We start from the raw sequence: 22,024 nt of genomic DNA on the forward strand, positions 1-22,024 counted from the left end.
GGGATATCCTCGATCAACTTACCTGATTAATTAAATTAATAAAGACTTAATTCCTTTATTTAACAATTAAGAGAACTAAAATAAGATTGAATTCCCTTATATAACCGTCATTATTTCACAAGAGAATAAATGAAAAGAAAAGAATAGGGATAGAGCATACACTTTCTGTTGTAATATAAAATTCATTTCAAAATCAAACACGTTTTTATTCTTTATATTTATTATATCCTGAAACACTAGCTAAATACAATTTTAAGAAACATTGAATTAGATTTATAGATGCAAAGGCTATTCTCCATTATACAGTCCAAAGCTTGTCAATTTATTGAAGGAAAAAAATAGTTTTAATAATTTGGAAAAATGAAAACTGGTATTAATTTTTAATTTTGGAAAGGCGCAATTGAACACAAACCAGTCTTCTATTTTATTTTTCCCGTATAACTTTCGGTTGACAACTGAAGCGGCTGTAAGTTTTTTCCACTTCTTTTTTTTTTGTTTCCTTGTGCTTTAACAGGCCCCAAACCGGGTCTGCGAAGGCCTGACGAGGCTACCCAAGAAGCCTCGATTGGAGGCCCTGTCCACATTAACCTGGTCAGTTTAGAGGGTTTTTTCTCTCTCCCTTTCTTCTTCCTCACATATAGGAAAATAAAAGAAAACAAATCTTATGATTTCATATTTTATCGGGAAATAAAAAATAAATAGCCCGATTTTCTCTAGAAAATTTTTGTTTTTTCCTCCTTGATGGCGAGTAGGAAGCTTGTTCGAGACTTGGTATTCTCATGGAAGCCCCGTTTTCTCCACTTGACAGCACACAAGGTTATTTTATCTGTTTGGTTGCGCAGAATTATTTTTCTGATCAGTTTCTTTCTGCTGTTTGGTTGCCGGGAAATATAGGAAAAGAAAGGAGAATATGTGATTACAGAAAGAGGAACATAAGTTATTAGTCTAATTTAATTTACGGTTATTTCTCTGTTAAAAGAAAGACAAAATGTTGGTGCATCAACGGATGTTGCACAAAACAGTAATTTGGACGATGAACCAGTCCTCAAGACATGATTACTCGGTGAAACTGTAACAAAAAAACAAAGATCAGAATCCAATAATGGCGACGAGATGTATAGTGAAGTAATGATGATCAAGAGGGAGAGGAACTTACTCGATATGTTTTCGGCAGCAATCTAACAATCTCCCAACATTTAACTCATCTACAGAATGTTCTCCTGCCACATCACCCCCACTAAGACGATCCTTTGAAGCAGTCCACTGATTTAAAATACTGACTATTCTCGTCAGCTGAATCCGCGTTAAGGGGAAAAGAGCATAAAAGGCGTATGATGTGAGAAACATGCAAATAACGCAGATTGATTTATGGCGCATAAGTTTTCCAAAATCAAATTTATGTATTGCTCACGTAAGTTTAAGAAAATAAGACAAGGATACAGCTGTACTTCGATTTGATTTTGAGCTAGAACTGGTCAAGTCCTTGGTTACTTCACAGGAATTATCTGATTGTCGGTTGAGAAGATCATCTTCAATAATCTCAGATTTTCTTGCTAGAACCAACACATACTGATGCAGGCTTAATAGGCTCATGTCATTTTCTCTAACTCGAACGAGTAACCTTGCAATAATGCTCCACAGAGCACTCCTTGCTTCTACATCATCTGAAGCCAAAGGAAATACCTCGAGTAGTCCCTGTAAGAATGGCAAATCTGGACAGCCAATGTGTCACCACTAGTTCAATTAGGGGCCAATTATTGGCAGAAGATTGTGATTCAGGAATAAATCTTGCTGATAAGAAAAAAAAAAGTACATTATACCTTGTGACATCTCGGAGGCTAAATTAGGCATATCAGATAGAATATTTGCAATCAAGACAACAACAGTAACACAAGAGCTAGCAACCTGCAGCACAGAGATTAGCACATGACTTTACAATTTAGTCAAGCAGCAATAGATTCCACCCGAAGCCAAGGAATAAGCATAAATGAGAACATACAGCATGATGACATCCATTGTCACTGCTTGAAGATTTAACTTTTCCCTTCACTTCCGGTTATTGATGCAAAATCTTTTAACTTAAAGTTATTAGTAGAAGGCCTAGTCAACACACACTCATAGCAATTGTAAGAGATTGACTTTTATTTGCTTACTGTTTTAAAAATCACACAGGGAACAAAGGTGTCTGCTTCACTAGTACTGTATAATCCTTTAGCTGTGAGAATTTTGAATAGGCTTTCATAAATCAGTTCTGTTATCAAATCTACAACATGTTCATAAACTAAAAACAAAAAATCCTAGTGTGGTCTGATCTTGAGTAATGGATTGTGTGAACTTTTTTGACAGCATTTACTAGGAGAAAGGATTAAATCCAAGTAACATGGTTATTAAACATGATAAAACACTCGTTCCAGTTCATGACGTCACTAAAACTTGAGGTTGAAGCCACTTCATAATTTCATGCGAACTGTAAATATGCAGTACTAAATGCAATCTTATCATAGATGTACTATGTATTGCTGAAAAAACCATATTACTAAGAACCTGAACCTGCCAGTACAAAAGGCATGTGAAAGCCTGCTGTAAAATTTGCAGATCACAAACATCACAAAGAGCCCACACCAAACGGGCTTGTAATTAAAACTTTGCAATAGAAACTTCATCCTAGCACTAGTTTTGAGGATGGAAATGTATTAACAGAAGGTGAGTTCAGTATTGGAGGATGGATAGTCATAGTTCCAAATTCAGAAGATCTACAAGTGCTGTTTTGGTCCTGTATATTAAATTATCAACAATTAAAGCTTAAGCAAATCACCAGCCACACAGCATATGATTCGAAATGCTAATTAGGGACTTTGTAGTCACAATACCTCAGCTTTATCCGGGAGTTTGATCAGGTCACAAACTAGTTGGAGAAGTTTCTTATTAGAGCAGATTTCTTGGGAATGACCATCCAAAATGGAAAGAGCTTCAATTGCACGAAGAATTACATCAAGAACAGAGTACCTGGAATGATATATAGATTGATTGTCAAACTGAGTATCAGACAACATATTGATTGTGTTTAACCCTTCAATGCAAATGGGGCGAGGTCACACCTTTCAGGTACTCTTTCCTCTGTTAATCTGCTCATTTCAAAATCCAAGAGGTTGATCAATAGACGTGGTAAACCCAGCTTCATCAAGGATGCAACAATGGTACATGAAGCTTCCTGTTGACTTTCTAGAATAGCTAGCATCAGTCCTACACTCTGTCCAAGAAGGAAACTTCTTTAGACATTGGAAACCACAAAATTTAAGCAATAATAATTGATCGTTTAAAAAGAAAAAAAATCACATATACAAACACATAAAGCACAAAGCTTTAGATACTTCTATGTGTGAAACATGTGGATATATGCAAAAACAGATGAGATCATTTAAAAGCAAATGCAAATAGAGTATGTTTCTCAACAATTTGTTTTAAAGAATTTCCATATTTGATTTAAGTATTGAAAATCTTCAGTAATTCCCCAATAAGATAATCGAGACCAATTATAGGCTTTCTTTAAGTCCTTCATGCACTCTGGACAATTGATTGCAACTGCATCACAGATCTATATGCCCAAAGAATTTCCAAAATTGATAAAGTATTTAACTGCTCAGCTCTCTAGCCTGGTTATTAGTATGCCTCACCTACCCTAAATGTTTAAAGGTTACAAGGCTCCTATTTCATCGTTATTTCTTCCAGAGCTTCTCAAGGGCATCCTGAAAGCAGCACACCAAACAAGCACCAGCATCCTGGAAACTCTAAATTTTGGAGATAGGTGTGGCCTTTAAAACAGTGAAGTGCCCATCTTTGGTGCTGGTTATGTGTTTTTTATAATTGCTATTTTCTTATGGTTGCAACCTACAAGCATCTTACACATTTTCTACTGTAAATGTATAAATAGCACTTGGGTGCTTGAATTCAAATAATAGTATTGCATATGTACAGAATGGCATATAATTTTGTTGCTACCTTCTCTAAAAGCTGCGGATGTAAGGTATTTTCTGCAATCCATATAATACGACAAAGAATATGTTCAGACTGCACTGCCTCAGCCCAGGGATAACATTCATTACCTTGAAGACCCAAAGTTAACAACCTGTGTCAGAATTTAAACTGTAAAGAAAGTGTATAGAATGGATTAAGAGGAATACATCATATGCTGCAGTGTCAAATATGTTACAAACATAGCCTAACAAATTATAAGAGCAACTAAGGACTTGGCATCGGTAACAATTTCACAACCAACAACATTTAGGGATATGAAACTGTAAATATCACCGCTTCCATGTTTTGTTTTTTAGGATGAATTTGGAAAAAAGGTATGGCAACAAAAAAGTTCATGTTCCAGAAGAGGCTATCAACTCTCAAGTACATGTCTTGCTATAGACTCTCAACTTGGGTAGAAGTCAGAAATGCTTTTATAAACGAAAAGAAATTTTGGTAAATGAAATCTTGAAAATTCCCAAGTAAAAGAGAGTAAATAAGAATCAAAGACTCGCAACTATATATTACCTACAAGCTTCAGCTAGGCATTGAGTGTCATCTGAAAACAATTGATCCACAATTGTTGAAATCAGCCCATTTGCAGAGACTATATGCTTCATTGGGGCTTCATGGCAGGCTAGGTTTCCAATAATGCCAAGACAGATTTCCTGAGCAATGAAATGAAAGACAAACCACAACCATAAGCACCAAAATCTCAACAAACTAACAAACAACCAATTCCTTTCAGTGAAGTTGACAAGGCAAGAAATAACTTCAACTTAAAAGAAAAAACATATTTAAAGAAAGAAGAAAAAAAAGTAGCTCACTGTAACACGTGCTGATTGCGAAACAGTAAGGTTAGCCATAAGCACTTCAAGCACAAGGTTTTGCACCTGCACGGATGAGTCAACATCCAATCCAGTAAACATATATACATAACTGTAACAAATATTATAGCTTGATCACGTTAAACTACTAAGCCAGTGGTGTTTTTTTTCTAAACCTAGCCTACTGTATGCCATAACGAATATCGCAAAAAGTTAAACAATGATATAACACGCATTAGCGAGAATTCGACTAAAAAACCCCATAAATTGTCTTATCATGAACAGGAATTCATAGCCATAACAACTCGAAAATTCAAAACTATTATCATATAAACAACACAAAACATCAGCAAAAGGAGAAGCAAAGCAAAATCAATTAGTACCATGAGTTCAGCATGAGTTCTACTCGCCGCAAGATCCCACAAAACGCAACCATACTCTTCCCAAATCTCGTCCCCTGCCAATCCACGACACGTGTCCTTATCTTCTCCTCCTCGACTACCATCATTAACTATGTCCATTTTCTCACACTCATTTCCACTCTCTTCCACCATTTGATTCGTATCACCACGGCCGCCATCATCACTGCCGTTAACTCCACGAGAATCACGACTGGTCACGGAATCGATGGGAATAAGTTTCCGAATCAAAGAGATGATGTAACTAGGATCAACGGTTGTTGTAATTTCAAAAAACTGCAACAATAAATAACAAACCCTAACTTTTAATAACTTGTTTGCTCGAAATAATTACGCAAAGAAAAAACTAAAGGCCGTTATATTGTGATATGACCTCATAATCGGGCGGTGCAGAAGGGTTGCGTGCAAGTTCATCTTCGTCGTGACGGGTCTCTTCCTCCACGTAGTCGTCTTCGTCTTGGTGTTCTTCTAGCGGGTTTGATTTTGATTCCAACGCCATTTCTTAAGCTTCGATTTTGTTTTGTTTACTTTTTCCCTCTATTTTCAAATATTTTCACTTTTTATTTCTTTCTCAATTTTGCAGGGTTTCTCTCTCTTTCTTATATTTACCCCTTACATTTTCCGGTTTTACACCTTACTCTTTTTTTTTTTTTTTTTAAGTGAGACTTGGTAATTTGGACTAGGGAGTGTTAAATAAAATGAGATTTTAAAGGGCTAGTTCTGTGATTATAAATAAGTTTGTTTGTTTTTTTGCCTTTTTTCAATTAGAATATGAAACTAGTATAACAAAAAAATATTTTCCTGAATATATGATATTGAGGTATACTCTTAAAGTAATTTTGATGAACATTGTCTTTTTAAACCGTCTTAATTTTTATGTTGACTCTTGTTATTTTAGTTTTTTTTCCCTAATATTTTAACTTGTCAAAGGTACATTTCAAATTAAAAAAAATAAAAATTTTCGGTCTTTAATTTACTTTTTTATTTTGGGATTTTAGACTAAAGTGTTAATTGTAATAAAATTTTAAAGAGTTAGTCTCGTGGTTATATATATATATATATATATATATTGTATTCATGGACTGATATTTTTTTAAAAAGATATTTCTCAAAATACATGAGACCAATATTAAGGATTTAAACTCTCATTATACTAGTTTTTCTATGAGATTTTAAATTGTCAAAGGGATGTTTGGAAATTAAGAGAGAAAAAAAGATCTGTTTTAATGAGATAATGGTCAAAATTAATAAATTGATTTTTTCAAAGGACTGAACCCTAATAAAATTAAAAATACAGGGACTCAAGCACATTTTTAGTGAGGGTTCCGCGTGCAACAACAAACTGACCTCAAAATCCTATTTCTTTCAAGAAAAGAATCACTGTGTCACGGGGTAATTTTTCGCTCTCAAATAAACCCGTGCAACAGCCTAGTCCCTCACTGGACTCAGCCTTCCCTCACCAATCCCACTAGTGTTTGCCTAGAAACTAAGCAAGCGGAATACACAAGTAGAATAGGATAATCAAAGTGCACAACAAGCTTTATAGGAACTCTTTTTCAACCTTTATTAATCTCGTAAACAAAGGAAGCTATACACAAATCTATATGTGTGCTATGCACAAAGATTGCATGCTACACCAAGCTATCTCTAACTCGTACTCTACATGTTCTTGCATGCCCCTACATGTTGAACATGCCCCATGCATGCCCCTTTTCAACTAAGAGCTGCAACTAGTATTTATAGACAAGCATTTACAAGGCACAACTCTCATTCCTCCTTTTAAGAAAGTATTGGGACACTATCTCACCCATGTTCACCCATGAACATAGTGGCCTCATTATCTACCAAGTAGTGGGTAGTTTTCCCCCATGATCTTAGTGGGTTGAGATCAACCCTTGGTCAGCCCCCATGATCCCATGATCTTGGATATCCATAACTGTCACTAACCCACATTCTGCATGTCCACCTGGCAGCCCCAATTGCCAGTTTTTGCTGCGTCATTTGTTGAGTTTCTTGCATGCCTTGGACAGTCCGTCGTCCAAGCTTTAGATCGTGCCAAGTCGACCCAATGACTTGCACAAGCTGTTGCGCGCTGCCGAATTCGCATCTGCGTGCAGGCTGCCAATTCATGCGTTGTTGAATTCGAATATGTGTGCAGGATGCCACTGTCTGCGTTGCCGAATTATGCGACAGCCCCAGTTCTCGTCAGCTTATCCCCCTAGCGAGTTTTCCTACTTGGCCTGGACAGTTCATCGTCCAGTCCATGTTCGTCAACAATCTGCATTGTCGATTTTTCTTTAACGAACCTTCAACTACATAAATTTGTGCTGCTGATTTATCCCACTGTTGGCATGGCTGCCAGCACCCTCCAGCACTGTTTTGGACCGCCTATCGAAGTGTGCACCTTGTGCACATTTAACACTGTTACACACTGCCTATAAAAACAACCCTCCTGCGACCTTTCCACTACATTCTAAGAAAAACAATTTCTTGCTCTTCTTGTCTGAGTTTCCTTCAGTTTTCTCTTTCTTTCTCTGTTAATTTCTTCAATAACAATGTCACGAAGGAGACAAAGTAGAAGTATGTAGCAAACAAGAAGGCTTTCTTGGGTCATACTATACAGCAACCGTGGTCAAGAAACTTGACCTCAACTCTTTCGCGGTGCAGTGCACCAACTTAGTGGAAGAGGAAGACATGTCAAATCTACTAGTAGAGACTGTTTCTGCTGATGAGGTGAGGCCAGTGCCACCAAGAATTAAATTTGGAAGTGGGTTTTCTGCGTTTGATAAGGTCGACGCTTTTGATAATGATGGGTGGTGGGCAGGCAAGGTTTCCGGACAGAGAGGGCCTCTGTATTTTGTCTACTTTGAGACGACGGGGGATTAGATAGCTTACCATGTCTCAAGATTGAGGATTCACTTGGATTGGGCTAATGGAAAGTGGGTTTCTTCAAAAAAGATGGTTTCTTGACTGCCTACTGGCTTTATTTCTTGACAAGGAATGACTATTCTACTGTTTGTAGTCTCTAGCCTGGATTGGTTCTTCTTTTAGTAGAAGCAATGCTTGATTGCTCTGTCCAGTCTTGTAAGAATCATGAGGATTGGTTTCTTGATTGTTTAATGAGTTTTCTTGAATCATTATTTGTACTGCAAGAATTATCTAGTTGGATTTCTATAACTGATTGAGTTTTCTCTTCTATGCAATTGTGTTTAAGGTAGAATGCCAATCCTTCTCTTCAGCAGCATTTTTTTTCTTTGTTTCTTGAATTTTCCCAGTCGGTTTGTTGTGTTCATGTCTTTCTGGCCCCTAAACAAATTGACAAGAACAAAAGTGCCAATGCCTCAACATTGAAAAAAGAAGAAGAAAAACTGTGCACGATTAACAAGATGCAAAGGGAATGACTCTGTTTTTTCCCCTTTTATCTTCCATTAACCTTTCAGATTTGACTAAAATCTTAAAATAGTTTTAGCTTATTTTATTTAACTGTTGGATCAGGATGTGTATATGATAAACAAGCAGTTACCAAGCATTAACCATTTTCCTTACTACATACGAGATTTAAGCGTTTTCCAGTGTTAAAATGAACGAAAAGATTCAGTAAGCTGAAGGATTCCTTGGAGTACTTGCGTTCAAACTCTTATATGAAGGTCTCAGGAAACAGCAAGGGCTGGTTTTAGGCCATAATACCTACGCAGTGGCTCTGGTGATGGTTCCCGTCCCCTGAAGTCAATGAAAACCTGAAGGCGTAATGAATCCCAGCCTTATTCAGAACATGAAAATCAGATTACAAAAGAAAAACAAAGAATTTGTTAAGCTGGTATGACCTGGAGGGGTGATTTTCCACCACCAAGAGCTAGAACAGTTTCTCGAAACCTGATACCAGTTTCTTTGACAGCCTGTTTGCAGAAAGATTTATTAAGTTCAGTCATTGAAACCATTTTCTGGAGATTAACAGACAAATCAAGCAGTATCAAGAAAAATAATGTGGTAATTCCATTTAAACCTCTCAAGAGAGGGGAAAAAAACTTGTATGCTTATGATTTAGCTAATTTAGAAACTTGGAGAATTTAATTATTTTTTTCGGTTTGATTAATAACCTGTTAAAAAACTATTTTAATTCAAAAGTTTAAACGGTTAGAGGAGGCTTGAAGAATGATTTTCTTTTTAGTCAAGTAAAGGACAGCAGCTCCATAATAATATGCAGAACTATATATGGACCATCACTTCTAAGGTGTGAGAACTTGTAGAAACTACTTTGACATAGAAATTCGATGCCATACCTTTTCATTATTCAAGCCAGCCTCCTCAAATGCCGAGAAAGCATCGGCAGCTAATACCTCTGCCCACTGATATCGAGAATTTTCAAATTCAGAAAGTTAAGGAATGTAAAAGGCATCAGTACTAATGTAAAAACTCATTTCAAGGAAGCTAACTAGAGCTGTTTAATAATATCAAAAGGAAGTTCTAGTATTCAGCAACTTAAATATGTACCTGGTAGCAATAGTAACCAGCTGCATATGTATCTGATACAGAAAAGATGAATGAGAAACTGTTCATTGGAAGACAAGGGTCCAGTTGAAATATATAATTGCATTTTGAGTAAGCACCTGCAAATATGTGACTGAAACTACAGAGGAATCTGTCCTCTGGTTGTAGGGGCATCACTTGTGTCTTTCTACTCACTCTTTGATCAATATCAAAGACAGATTCTAGCCCACCTGGAATGTAATTTTTATGGAGCTCCAAATCCACACTTGCAAATCGTAGCTACAAATGACATTTTGAACAATTAAATCCTCCCTTTTGAGTAATGAATTAAGAAATTCTGCTTCCCCATTGACAGATAATCTAAGGTTATTGTCTTCGTAATATGATTTAACTCCCTGGTTGTTAAGCATGGGCATAAGGGTGGGTCTTAGAGAGGCCGCTTAATGCAGGAATGCTTAAGGTCAGAACTTTAGCCTGATATTTTATTCCTAGACCCCTTTCAAAGATGGCCACAATCGTGTTGAATGGCTGTGGGCAGAGAACGGAAGAACAGAACGGAAGCCAGTTGTATACATCAAAACAATAACAGAAGTTTCTATATAGGTTTAGCAGAAAGGTAAGGAAATAAATTCAAGTATAATTCCATCTACCTGACGAAGCAATTCTGAACCTGCACGGAAAGTCCTTGTTGCAAGGAGCTTCGAACATATATCTTCAGGTAGACTCTCTCCAGTTTTATAGTGTTTAGCAATGCTCATCAATGTATCTCTGCGAAATAGGGATGCAAAACACATCATTTTAACTGAAAGCGAAAGGCGGAGAATCACTTAGCATTAACAAGGTTGAATACTGCGACAATAGGACACACTTAAAGTTTCCCATTTGGAAAGGTGAAGGTTACAGCGAGTATGGACTACAGGCAGTCAAGGCAAGGATGGAATTTGATGCGGCATGGATCGAGCAAATGGTTGAAATGAAAAGGAAATGGCAAGTAGAATGATTACGATAGTTATTTTATATAACATTACCTTTGGTAACACCAATGTTCCATGAACTGAGAAGGTAATTCAACAGCATCCCATTCTATCCCTTTTGTACCAGAAACAAGACCTTCATCTTGATTGGTCAGCATATGCTGAAGGGCATGTCCGAACTCATGGAACAGAACCTCAACCTGGGGCCATCAACAATGAGATATCAGATATCAAAAGATACAGAAAGATAACTTTTTCCAGCTAAGATGAATGCAGAACCTACCTCACGGAAGGTCATGAGACTTGGCTTGTCAGCCGATGGTGGTGTTTGATTACACACAATATGTACAACCGGTAGCCTGTGTGATGTAGCATCATGTGAAAGTACACGACTGCGACCAACAACCAAATCCACCCATCCCCCACCGCGTTTCCCATAAGGACGAGAATATGGATCAAAATAGAAGTATGCTATTGGAACATCTGACAAGTTTTTGACACAGTAGAATCTGACATCATTGTTCCAAACCTGAAGAGTCATAAACCAAACGGCATTGGTAGGTTGCAGTTTGATGTTGAAACCACGAATACATAAACCTATTTTAGAATGTGAAAAGATTACCGGAGCTAATCCATCAGCTGGGTAAATATTAATACCAAAGAGCTTCTTTCCAAGGCTGAAAAGACCTTCTATAACCCTTGACAGTGGGAAAAAAGCACGTAGTTCTTCCTGCAGCCAAGAAAACAAGCAGGGAACACCATTTAGCCTTACTTAAAGTGGAAAAAAACTCATAACAAAGAGATGAATACAAAGTTTCCATCCACTTTCACATTGATTTCTTATGCTACAAAGAGGGAAGGGATCTACCTCATTAATGTCACACCTCGACTCGCGAAGCCTCTCGCTCCAGAAGTTGATGTCCCAGTGTCTAAGTTGGTTGGCTTCCACAGCATTATGACCTTTAGCAAAAATCTCAAGGTCTTCCATGTCTTCAAAGAAAAAAAATTTAGTTACTCCATTGCCAAAAATATTCACAATATTCAACATCTTATCAAGTTAAATATCAAATTCAATCATCTGTAAATGGTCATCTTAAAACATAACAACAGGTGCTCTTATCTAGGCACTAGACAGTAAAACCCCAGAGAAACCCTACAATAATCAGGATGCAAAAACATGAATTCCTACTAAGAACTAAATGGGAAATAGAATCAACGCCAATTACCTTGAATTGCAGAACTGTGGCATGCATTGCAAAGTTCCTCAATAAGCTCCTCTGCCTTATCAACTGTCGCCATTTTTGTTTCCATGCTTACCTGGAATGACCATGCCCGAGTTACTAAGATCAGCAGAATGAACATTTAACACACACTGCATGTCCTACCTCAGCGTAATTATCGAATCCAAGAAGCTTTGCCTTCTCCAACCTAAGCTTCAAAATGTGATTGATGATTTCTGTATTGTCAAGAACTCCAGTTGAAGCACGAGTGACATAAGCACGGTATAGTTCTTCACGTAAAGAACGATTCTTTGCATGTTGCATGATTGAACGATAGCTTGGACCAGCCAATGTGACAACCCATGGACCATTTTCAGCAGTTGCATTTTCGTGACCCTTGATTCTCAAGAGTATGAAGCATATAAGAGAACGAAGAAATGCAAGAAATGACTTGGCAAAATGCAAGTTGTAACAATGCAGGCCAGCATTTTGACACAGTATACCTTGGACACTGCCATCTGTGCAGCCATTGCAAGCCCAGTAGCTGTCATTCCTTCGATGTCCTTCTTATCTGTAATTAATTTTTCAAATTTGTTCGTTGCATCTAAAATATTCTCCTCAAACTGCTGTGCTAGCTTCTCCAACTCCTGAACTCAATGACAGGGAATATTCACAAATCTATAAAAATAACATACATTGCAGCGGTAACTACTTTCTGAATTCCTTTTCATTTCCCCAAGAAGATTTAAAGGCTACAAACATGTTTAGCTTAGAATTATCCCGCTTATGATGCTCTAATAATCAGAAAAGGTAATTTCCTGATACTGCTGACAAGGAAAAATAATATCTCCTGGAATCAAGATCGACTCAAGCTCATATCAGGAAGAAGGAAAGCTAACTCGTTCATTTGCTTGTCTTTTCTGTATCATTACTGCTTTAATGTGAGTCATCGATGTCGAAACTCACCTGTTGAATCTCATTGAAACGTTTTCTTTTATCATCCTCAAGAGAAACACCATTGAGGACTGCCTCCTTTATTTGAGCTGCAGAAAGCATAGACAAATGCAGTTTATGATGAATCTGTATGTTGTGCCATGAGCTAAAAGATCAAATCATCACCAATGAACCATCGCACATCCAATGGATGGAAAAACTGAGCAGAAAGTATAGAACGTAATATTTTAGACTACAACAACAGTTTAAATAACCCTCGTGCTGCGAGTAAAACAATTTTTTTTACTCCGCGTATATAAAAAATAAAAGCTAAAGCTGCACGTAGAAATAATTATGATTGTCAATAATTCTAAACTTGTTCTAACTAGCAACATTCAAAACTATTTACTATTTAAACATTAGCTAAATAATGAAAATCCAGATCAAATAAAATCTCTGAAAACCTAACTAGAAAGATAAACAAGATTCCAACATGGCAACTTTCAAGTCTAATTGGGACCAACTCTATAGAGAACTGAGCGTGCAGGATACGTTGACCAAGTTTCAACTCAATTCAACTGTCCAACATTAATTTTACACCAGCAAAACCAAAACCAGATAAGATGTAGTTCATGAAGCTGCAATACCTTCCACTATGCGTTTTCGTGCCTCGTTCAAGCTCTCCCATTCAGAAGATTGTCGAATGGCTTTAAATGCAGTGTATATAGGTTTACTTTGGTCCAATCTAAGCTCGAACTTTACCTTCTCTGGCTGCAAGAAAACTTTTTTTTTTCTTTTAACCTAAAAAACACAGCCCGTGATTCATATGAAGATGGTAAAGAAACAGGTAATTACACAGTTACCTGGACTTCTTCGATGGCTGAACGAAGTTCAGGAGAATCCATAACAGCATTCAGATGGTTCACAATCCCCCAAACAACAGATAATCTGTCTTTAATGTTCTCCAATGGCTCCACCAATTTTGGCCATGTTGGTTCTCCTCTAGTCTCTAACTCAACCAAATTACTCTCCTACACATATCACAGAACTATAGCTTCCAGGAAAATCTTCAATTCATGCTGTGAATTACAGTAAAAAACAATTGCCAGAACAAAAAAAAAAAAAAAAAAAAACAGAAGAGAAAGATCCGAAGCTTAACACAACGTACAAGCTGGTCCAAGAGTGAAAGGATGGCAGGGGAGACGTGCTTGGGCTGGATGGCATCATAAGGAGGAAAGAGGAAGTCCTCCAGCAAGGGATTGTTGTTTTGATAATCAGCTGCCATGGATGACAATCACTTGATAGATCATTCCTAGTTATCATCATATGACAACTATTTATGTATTTAACAAACATATTACAAGACTCTTTGACTTTTGTGCTACTATGAATTTTTTTATTTTTTCTCACATTTCTAGCTTGATTATCCTAATGTGTGCTAGTTAATAAATTAATGGAGAATTTGGTGATGTGGAGTAGTGGACTATATTTAATGAAATTGATGGGCGCAGTTCGGAGGACATAGGATGATTTGATTGGCTTGATCTATCTTATACTAAGTCTATGCATAAATTACTTAATCGAATAAATTGTATTATTCTGAGGATTTTTTTTTTTTAATAGTTTTGAATATTAGAATAACCGTTCATAAGAATTATTAAATCTTTTTAAAATACCAAATCATTGTGGAGAATGTAACCCGAATGGTGCTAATCGAGGTGGACAAGTAACCACAAAGCTTAAGCCAAGTGTCAGACGCAAAGCAACCAACACGTGGCAGTTCCTCAAGCTCTTTGCATTAAAAATTCATTAAATTGGGCAATTGAAAGAGAAAAACATATGATCAATGACGAAACTAAATCTAAGCCACAAATAGCACTAACCGTCGTTTTTTAACTAACTACCTAATTAAAAAATAATTTAAAAAATCCAAAAAAGTCTATATTTTATCGCTAAAAAGCCAACCAGATTCTCTCTCTCTCACCTGCTTTTCCTCTCACTTCAGCTCCGTTACAGTCCATGACCGAACCTCACTCACCACATCAATGGCTTTATCTCTTCAATTTCCGCCGGCACTACCTAACCACCACCTCCTCTTCTCTCACTCTACACTCCCATCCTCCTCACCTCCTCACCTCTCTCTCATCCACAAGAAAAAATTATTTCCACTGCTTCCCATCGCAGTGAGATCATCTTCCAGAGTCAAATGTTTGACCAAATCAACGGAGGAGGATCGAAGCGAACAAGAAAGCAACTTAGTCTCTGACTCTGATGTCGGAGAAGAAGCAGAAATCAGAGAAGACACTAAAGTCCAGCTCCAACAGAACAAGAGGATTCCAACAACATCGTCGTTTGGTGATTCTCTCTCCCTTGGGATTCGTGAGCATGTTTATGAGGTGCGTTTTTTCTTTCCTTTTCCTTTGGTGCGGTGTCGTTTTTGTTTCTGCTAATCGTTTTGATTTTCGTTTTGAAGGTTGTAGAAGTTAAGCCAAATGGAATGGTATCCACTCGGAAAATAAACAGGCGTCAGTTACTCAAGTCTAGCGGTGACTGCCAAAATTAATTTTTTAATTTAATATATTTGTAATTGATTAGTATTTAATTAATTTCCTTAAAGAATGCTGTTATCTTTTTAAAAATCATCAGGTCTTCGACCAAGAGATGTCCGCAGTGTTGATCCATCATTATTTTTGACAAACTCAGTGCCCTCTTTGCTGGTAATTATTTTTTTTAACTAATTACTTGCAGTGAATTTTGTGCATGCTTGGCTTCAACAGTTGAATTGTGGTAAACTTACAGGTTCGTGAGCATGCTATCTTACTCAATCTGGGCTCATTGCGAGCGATAGCAATGCAAGAATGTGTCCTTATATTTGACTACAATCGGTAATTTTTTTATTCCGCAGCAGCACAAATTACTTCCATTTCTTTTATTATTCTTTTTGCTTGAGTTTAGCTAATGGTCAATCTCCTCCGTGTTCTGGTCCTTGTTAGGAGAGGAGGAAAAGCTTTTATAGATACCCTGTTGCCTCGGTTGAACCCCAGAAACTCGAGTGGAGGGCCATGCATGCCGTTTGAGCTTGAGGTCAGTCAGGTGTTCTTTATTCTTTAACTTTATCAGTGCTGAAACATGAACACTGCTAGATGAATGCGTTTTGATTTCTACATGTTGCGATTTGTGGAAAAGCTATATATTTTTTAAGTGGCTTCAGTGTTGAACTTTTAGGTTGTTGAAGCAGCATTGCTATCACGAGTACAACGTTTGGAACAGAGACTGATGAATATAGAACCTCGTGTGAGTATGGGAACATAGTGAGTGTACTTTTATTATGTGTTGTTTTTTCTTTTGCTTGCGTCTTGATGCTCTTTAAAATTCTTTGTTTTGCCAGAAGTGTTTCTGAACTATTTTTAGTTCTCGAGATTCAAATTTGTAAAAAGGCGATGGTAACTAATCACTTAGTTGATACTTGAGTATAACATGCTTTACTTGATATTGCTAGGGTCAGGATTGCATAATATTTTCCCTTGTTGCTTTACTAAAACATGAACAAAGTCCTTCATTCTTCTTTTAATAAACCTCGATGATCTGTACGTTGCTTCTGCATTGATACCTATTCAACTTGCTTGCTAGGTTACATATTATGGTCTTCCTGACATGCTAAATCTTTACACCTGGTCCTTTACTGTTTGCTCCAGGTTCAAGCTTTACTCAAGGTTTTGCCCAACCGGTTAACTGCAGATATACTGGAGGAACTTCGTATTAGCAAACAAGCCTTGGTAGAGTTTCTTACTGTACTTGGAATGTCATAACTGTTGTGACAAGAAATGGTCTTTAATTCTTACACCTTCACTTTTTCATTAAAGGTTGAATTGGGTTCAAGGGCAGGGGCTCTTCGTCAAATGTTGCTTGATCTTTTGGAGGACGAACATGAAATACGCAGGATATGTATAATGGGAAGAAACTGCAAACTCAAAGGAAATGACATTGTGGAATGCTCTGTTCCCCTAGAAAAGCAAATTGCTGAAGGTAAGACCTACATAGGCTCCGTATGCTTGACTTGAATAAGCAATGTTCCCATTTTGCATTATTCTTCTACTTCTTCTTTCTTTCTTTTTTATGAAAAAAGAGATTTATATCAGAGAAAAGGAAAATAATTTACTAAAATAGGTTTAACCAGGGATTGATTTTTGTCATTTGCAGAAGAGGAGGAAGAAATTGAGATGCTTTTGGAAAATTACCTTCAGAGGTCTTTCCCCGGTCCCATTTTGCAAGGATATCTGATATAAGTTCCTCATACTTGATATGATTTATGCATAATAGGTTTAGGAAACCTCTCCACTAATTCATTTCTCACTTCCTCCTTTAAATTTGTTTCAAAGAAAGGTAGACTGTTCATAAATGTTGACAATTTAAAATAAACTGTGAATACGTGATGGCTTAGCTGTGCGTCAGGATTATGTCAATAATTCCTCAGGTTATGTTTGTATTCTTGTGCCTTTGTCATGTGGGTAGATATAAAAAGAGTGAACTCATTTCTATAGATAATATGCAGCTCAATGCTGATTACTTGAGCATGTGAGGATATGTGTTGCCTTGGAATGAAAGCTTGGCATTTTGCTAGTATTGTCTATATCTCGAGCTTTGGAATGACCAGAGAGAGTTAGCTAGGTCTATGTAACAGGCCTTCTATTGGAGGCAGGCTGGTGTATTTAACTTTTAGCTTGAACATGGCCTCCAAGGGAACGTCAATAGGTGCTACTGTTGAGGTTGTGTTTTATTATTCATCACAATTCCGATTTAACTAGGAAAATAACATATATTTTCATTTCATTCAACTCTACAGAATCAACAAAAGCCTTCAAGAAGTATTGCTGCTAGAATATAAAATAAGAAAAAAAATCTTCCAAGGAGCAGTTAATAAGTTGATGGGCATTCAGAATTATCTTTTCAGTTAGTGAAGTTACTTTGTCTACTATGCAAACTGGCATCTCAATATCCTGTGATTTTGCAGATCTGAATCTTGTCATGGTCAGGCAGAAAGACTTCTTGATTCTGCAAAAGAAATGGAAGATTCCATTGCTGTTAACTTAAGGTCTGAATTATTTTGACTTTTCTTGCTTTGTTAGCTTTGGCCTTAGAGTCCAATTAAACTTTAGTTGTTTTCTTTGTTTGTTTCAACTGAAGATAATCTTTGAAGCACTTTTTGAAGCTTTAAAAACCTTCTCAGACACACGGAATCAGTTAAATCATGAATGTACTTGGGTCATTGTGCCCGTGTTTAGGCTGAATGAAACTCAATGACTGTTTCTTTATTATTTGTTTAGTAAAAACCTTTCCTTTACTAGTTGTTTAATTCTTTTGGTGGGTACCTTGGACCTAGAACAATGACTTTGGCTTAAATAAAGAATTAAGGTGCTCGTCAAGTCAAGGCCAGATTCTATATGAGTTAGCTTACAGAAAGAAAATTTTTAATTTTGCAGATTTTTTGCATCGAGTAAAGCTTAGCCAGACCATTCAAAAGGCACACGATTGCTTTGTATTAATCATATGTAAAATTTTATCTGATTGTTATTTTTAGAGATTGAACACCAGAGCTATTGCATTTGAACTACCTCACATTAACTTAATATTCTATTGAGTTCTGTTCCACCTACTGCAGATATACATACACCGGAACATTAACTTAATATTCTATTGTACTTTCCATGTGCGAAACGAGCTGAACAGCACAAGAAAATTGCGCTAGCCTTACCCTAGAGGCCTGGAGGGTAAATTACCGAACACCCCTCAACGTAAAAATAAGAAGGAAAGATAAAAGAAGAAGTGGAAAGGAAATGGTGGGAAAAAAGAAAAGAAACAAAACCATGGCTCAGTTCACCTTGGCAATGATTTATGGTTATTTTTTCAGTAATACATAATTAATGGGAATTATTGTGTTCCACACTTGTGAGATTCTGAATACCCAAACTTTTAAACTTTCTTTAACAGCTCTCGGAGGCTTGAGGTGAGCAGAGTGGAATTACTTCTCCAGGTTGGAACATTTTGTGTGGCTGTGGGTGCTCTAGTTGCAGGTGTGCCCTTCAGCTTGAAAACTAGTATCATGCCTCTTTTACTATGATTTTTTTATTTTATATGAACATCCTGCTCGTCCTCAGGCATTTAACTCGTTTTCAATGACTATGATTATATCTCTTTGATTAGTATATTGTACTTCTATTGAATTGATTACAAATAGACACTGTCTCTCTTGATTATTCTTGACTCCAACAAACATTGAAGTCATGAAATTGATCACCACTTCCTAACCAGCATGATCATTTCATGCTGGTAGCTTTTGGATTTGGAAATGGTATATCTGCTGAAGTTGGGTTAAAACTGAAGATTTAGTTCTCAAGCAGGATCTCAATCACATCTTGTATTCTGAAAATCAATTGTTGTATATTAACGAGGAATTAAGTATGTGAGAGAATATGTGAAGTAGGAAGGTCATGCATTGGGTAACTCCAAAAGATGAACAAACAGTTAACTCCAGAATCATCTCTCAGAAAACTTGATCATGCTGAAATACTGCTACAAGTTTCTGATTTCTTATATGTCTGATAACGTCACATATGCTATTATGTTAATGATACTTAGTGCCATGAAGCAAATGATCTGAGAATCTATTTTTGCATGCTTATCATAAGAAATGTTTCCTGGCTGCAGGTATATTTGGCATGAATTTGAAGTCCTATCTTGAAGAGCATGTGGTATGTTCGTCTTCCAAAAGTTCAAAATCATCATTCCATGTTATTCTATTCTGGTCCGGTTAAAATTGTTGTGCCATAACATCTTTGTTGGAATTGCAGTTTGCTTTTTGGTTAACAACATCTGGGATAATTTTTGGTGCTGTTGTGGCATTTTTTCTCATGTATTCATATCTTCGAGCTAGGAAGATACTGTAATCTGGGCAATTATTCAATATAGGTAAGTACTGCTTCCCGTGAACCATTATTTCTAGCAAAATCTCTTGAGCTACCAAGGACTCCTCTAGTAATAAACTGTTGTAGCAGAAATCCAAGGTCAACTGGAGATCCCACTTCAGCTCATTATGAGAAATATTCTGATGTTTCAGAGGTTCATGAGTCCTTATCATGAATTTCATGAGATAACTTTTATGGCAGTGGCTTGACCTAATGCTATCTTGTGTATTTTATAGGCGATCTCAAAACTGAAGCAGCTCTCATGGCTAGTTGATTTGAGTCACCTGGACAAGGACCAGTCGACGATGTTTCTAGAGCGCATAATAGTCTGATTTGATTGCTGTTAGTGAGCTGTATGTAGGTAGTTACATTAACATTATTTGTGGCCAGCACAGTACGCAACTACAGCTGTTGAAACCAAGAAGTGAAGTTTCATGGAACTTAAATATCCAATGCTTCAATATTTTACCAGAGAAACGGAGCAAGGTTCTGCGAATTCCTGGAAAGAAGGAAGTGCTTATTCTTGGAACAAGTGGGGAGAAATTGTTCCTTATAAATTAGATGTATTTTTGCTCCTGCAAACTGGAGTACCATAGCCATTCTGAAAATTTTGTTGTTAGGCTGTGATTCCCAGCAGAAGTAAATCTCTGTTTCCAGTTACGTCTAATGGCATCTTTGAATTTCATAGTCGTCTAACTCTCAGCTTTTATTTTTCGTTTGAAAATATATTAAAATAATTTTTATTTTATTTTTTAAAAATTATTTTTAATATTATAATTCAAAAAAAACATTTTGAAAATGTTGTTTGGAACACAGTTCCAAACGAACTATAAAAGCTGTTGATCCGAGCCTGGGATATTTGGCTGAAACCGAAATAATGTATCGCGAGTATTGTTATTATCGACTCCTAGTCTTTTAATATGCAACATTTTGATTTGAATGTGAGGCTCAGGCGTAGCTATGAGTCAAGTGCAGTATCATTGCTAGCATACAGATATTTGACCTGAGCATACTCAATGGTATTGTTCATTGTTGTTATACCATGACTGGAAAAAAAACATTAATCTGGTAAAACCTGGTTAACTAAATTGAGTTCTTAGCAACCTTGCTAAATCTGATTCAAATCTAAGAAGCCAACACCAAGAAATTATTTTTAAAATAAAAAAACAATGTTATTATAAAATAAAATAAAATTGATCTGTACTTGGTCTTGTAGCCCAGCGGTAGAAGGGCCTTGTGTCCTTCCTTTGCATCAGGATTCAAGTCTTGTTTGTGCACACTTGTCATTCCCGCGGTGCCTTACCTGTTTACTGGACTTGCAAGATGTTCAATGAGTCCGGGAATTAGTCGTGGTGCGCGTAAGCTGGCCCGGATATCCCGGCTTATCAAAAAAAAATTGATCTGGTTGATTTAATGACCTAGACCTCCTTCTACATCGGTCTCCAACAACGGTTATATTCATGAAGACATTCATGGCTTCGTGTGCTTTCTTTTCCGTTCTAATCGGATTCTTTCTGGAACTTAAATGACCATGCCAACCGGGCGGTTTTTGCTTACGAGGAATGGCAACGAAGCCTGGCAGATTAAGGATTCGAATGTGTTTGGTATTGTGGTAGGTTTGTGATTGTGATGTACAAAAAGTTGTTCAAATCGGAGCCAATTTTGCGGCAGGTTTTAATAACCAACTGAACCCGTCACTCTCCAGCTCTGCTGGGTTTTAAATTCATGGGACCTGTAATTGTAATGGTCAAGGTGGGATGGACCTGGCTGTTGCTGTAGCCTGTAGGTACAGAGTCTAAAGACTGGCCGTCAGTGTCAACGACTCGCTGCCAGTTAGAATGATTCATGTGGCATTGTCCACAAGAAAAGGGTGCTTCGTGTCAGTCGCCTGGATTAGTTGAACGGTCTAGAAGTCCTGCGCAGCTAGTAGAAAGAGGTAGGCATCACAATTAACGATCCTAAAGGACCAAAGCAAGCCATTGTTATCATTGCCCTGCTGACCAGCAAGAAGAAAGCTTGGGAACGTCATCAATGATTTCATAACACGTAGTCAAGAATCAGGCCACAGTGCGGCAAATACGAAGACTTTTCTTTTCAATATATGAAAGAGTAACTAATATGGGCTTAATTTACAACAAAAAGAATAAATATTGTGATAGCAAGCTGTTTTTAAGAAAAAACCGAGTT

At 37.0% G+C, this 22,024-nt stretch overlaps 3 protein-coding genes across 6 annotated transcripts; 1 reads left to right on the top strand and 2 right to left on the bottom strand.

Annotated features, from left to right (window-relative positions):
- Positions 1-893: 893 nt before the first annotated feature.
- LOC118045534 (uncharacterized) lies at positions 894-5,900 on the bottom strand. Its single transcript, XM_035054195.2, has 11 exons — positions 5,634-5,900; positions 5,225-5,536; positions 4,842-4,907; positions 4,543-4,682; positions 4,000-4,126; positions 3,099-3,250; positions 2,871-3,006; positions 1,821-1,905; positions 1,441-1,712; positions 1,157-1,293; positions 894-1,069 (listed from the first exon to the last, which is right to left on the bottom strand). The coding sequence occupies exons 1-11, from the start codon at positions 5,757-5,759 to the stop codon at positions 1,057-1,059; spliced, it is 1,566 nt and encodes a 521-aa protein (XP_034910086.1). The 5' UTR covers positions 5,760-5,900; the 3' UTR covers positions 894-1,056.
- A 2,807-nt stretch (positions 5,901-8,707) lies between these two features.
- LOC118045535 (organellar oligopeptidase A, chloroplastic/mitochondrial) lies at positions 8,708-14,323 on the bottom strand. Of its 2 annotated transcripts, none has more exons than XM_073411238.1 (17): positions 14,044-14,323; positions 13,739-13,906; positions 13,523-13,676; positions 12,909-12,985; positions 12,446-12,589; positions 12,108-12,338; positions 11,949-12,039; positions 11,591-11,712; positions 11,345-11,452; positions 11,006-11,251; positions 10,777-10,922; positions 10,399-10,516; positions 9,868-10,027; positions 9,752-9,783; positions 9,541-9,606; positions 9,085-9,156; positions 8,708-8,997 (listed from the first exon to the last, which is right to left on the bottom strand). In XM_073411238.1, the coding sequence occupies exons 1-17, from the start codon at positions 14,158-14,160 to the stop codon at positions 8,911-8,913; spliced, it is 2,139 nt and encodes a 712-aa protein (XP_073267339.1). In that variant the 5' UTR covers positions 14,161-14,323; the 3' UTR covers positions 8,708-8,910. The 2 variants fall into 2 exon arrangements, with proteins under 2 accessions (XP_073267339.1, XP_034910087.1); XM_035054196.2 differs by having other exon boundaries at positions 13,523-13,646; positions 14,044-14,318.
- A 477-nt stretch (positions 14,324-14,800) lies between these two features.
- On the top strand, positions 14,801-20,524 carry LOC118045536 (magnesium transporter MRS2-11, chloroplastic). Of its 3 annotated transcripts, none has more exons than XM_073411350.1 (14): positions 14,803-15,271; positions 15,349-15,421; positions 15,522-15,592; positions 15,675-15,760; positions 15,869-15,968; positions 16,101-16,169; positions 16,571-16,651; positions 16,739-16,901; positions 17,076-17,121; positions 17,887-17,967; positions 18,864-18,946; positions 19,581-19,624; positions 19,724-19,841; positions 20,074-20,524. In XM_073411350.1, exons 1-13 carry the CDS (start codon positions 14,921-14,923, stop codon positions 19,817-19,819), a joined length of 1,344 nt encoding a protein of 447 aa, XP_073267451.1. In that variant the 5' UTR covers positions 14,803-14,920; the 3' UTR covers positions 19,820-19,841; positions 20,074-20,524. The 3 variants fall into 3 exon arrangements, 2 of the variants coding, with proteins under 2 accessions (XP_073267451.1, XP_034910089.1); XM_035054198.2 differs by having other exon boundaries at positions 14,805-15,271; positions 15,869-15,959; XR_012170736.1 differs by lacking the exons at positions 19,724-19,841; positions 20,074-20,524 and adding an exon at positions 18,356-18,643 and having other exon boundaries at positions 14,801-15,271.
- Positions 20,525-22,024: the final 1,500 nt, after the last annotated feature.

This window comes from Populus alba, chromosome 9, assembly GCF_005239225.2.
Source record: "Populus alba chromosome 9, ASM523922v2, whole genome shotgun sequence".
NCBI classification, from domain to species: Eukaryota; Viridiplantae; Streptophyta; class Magnoliopsida; order Malpighiales; family Salicaceae; genus Populus; species Populus alba.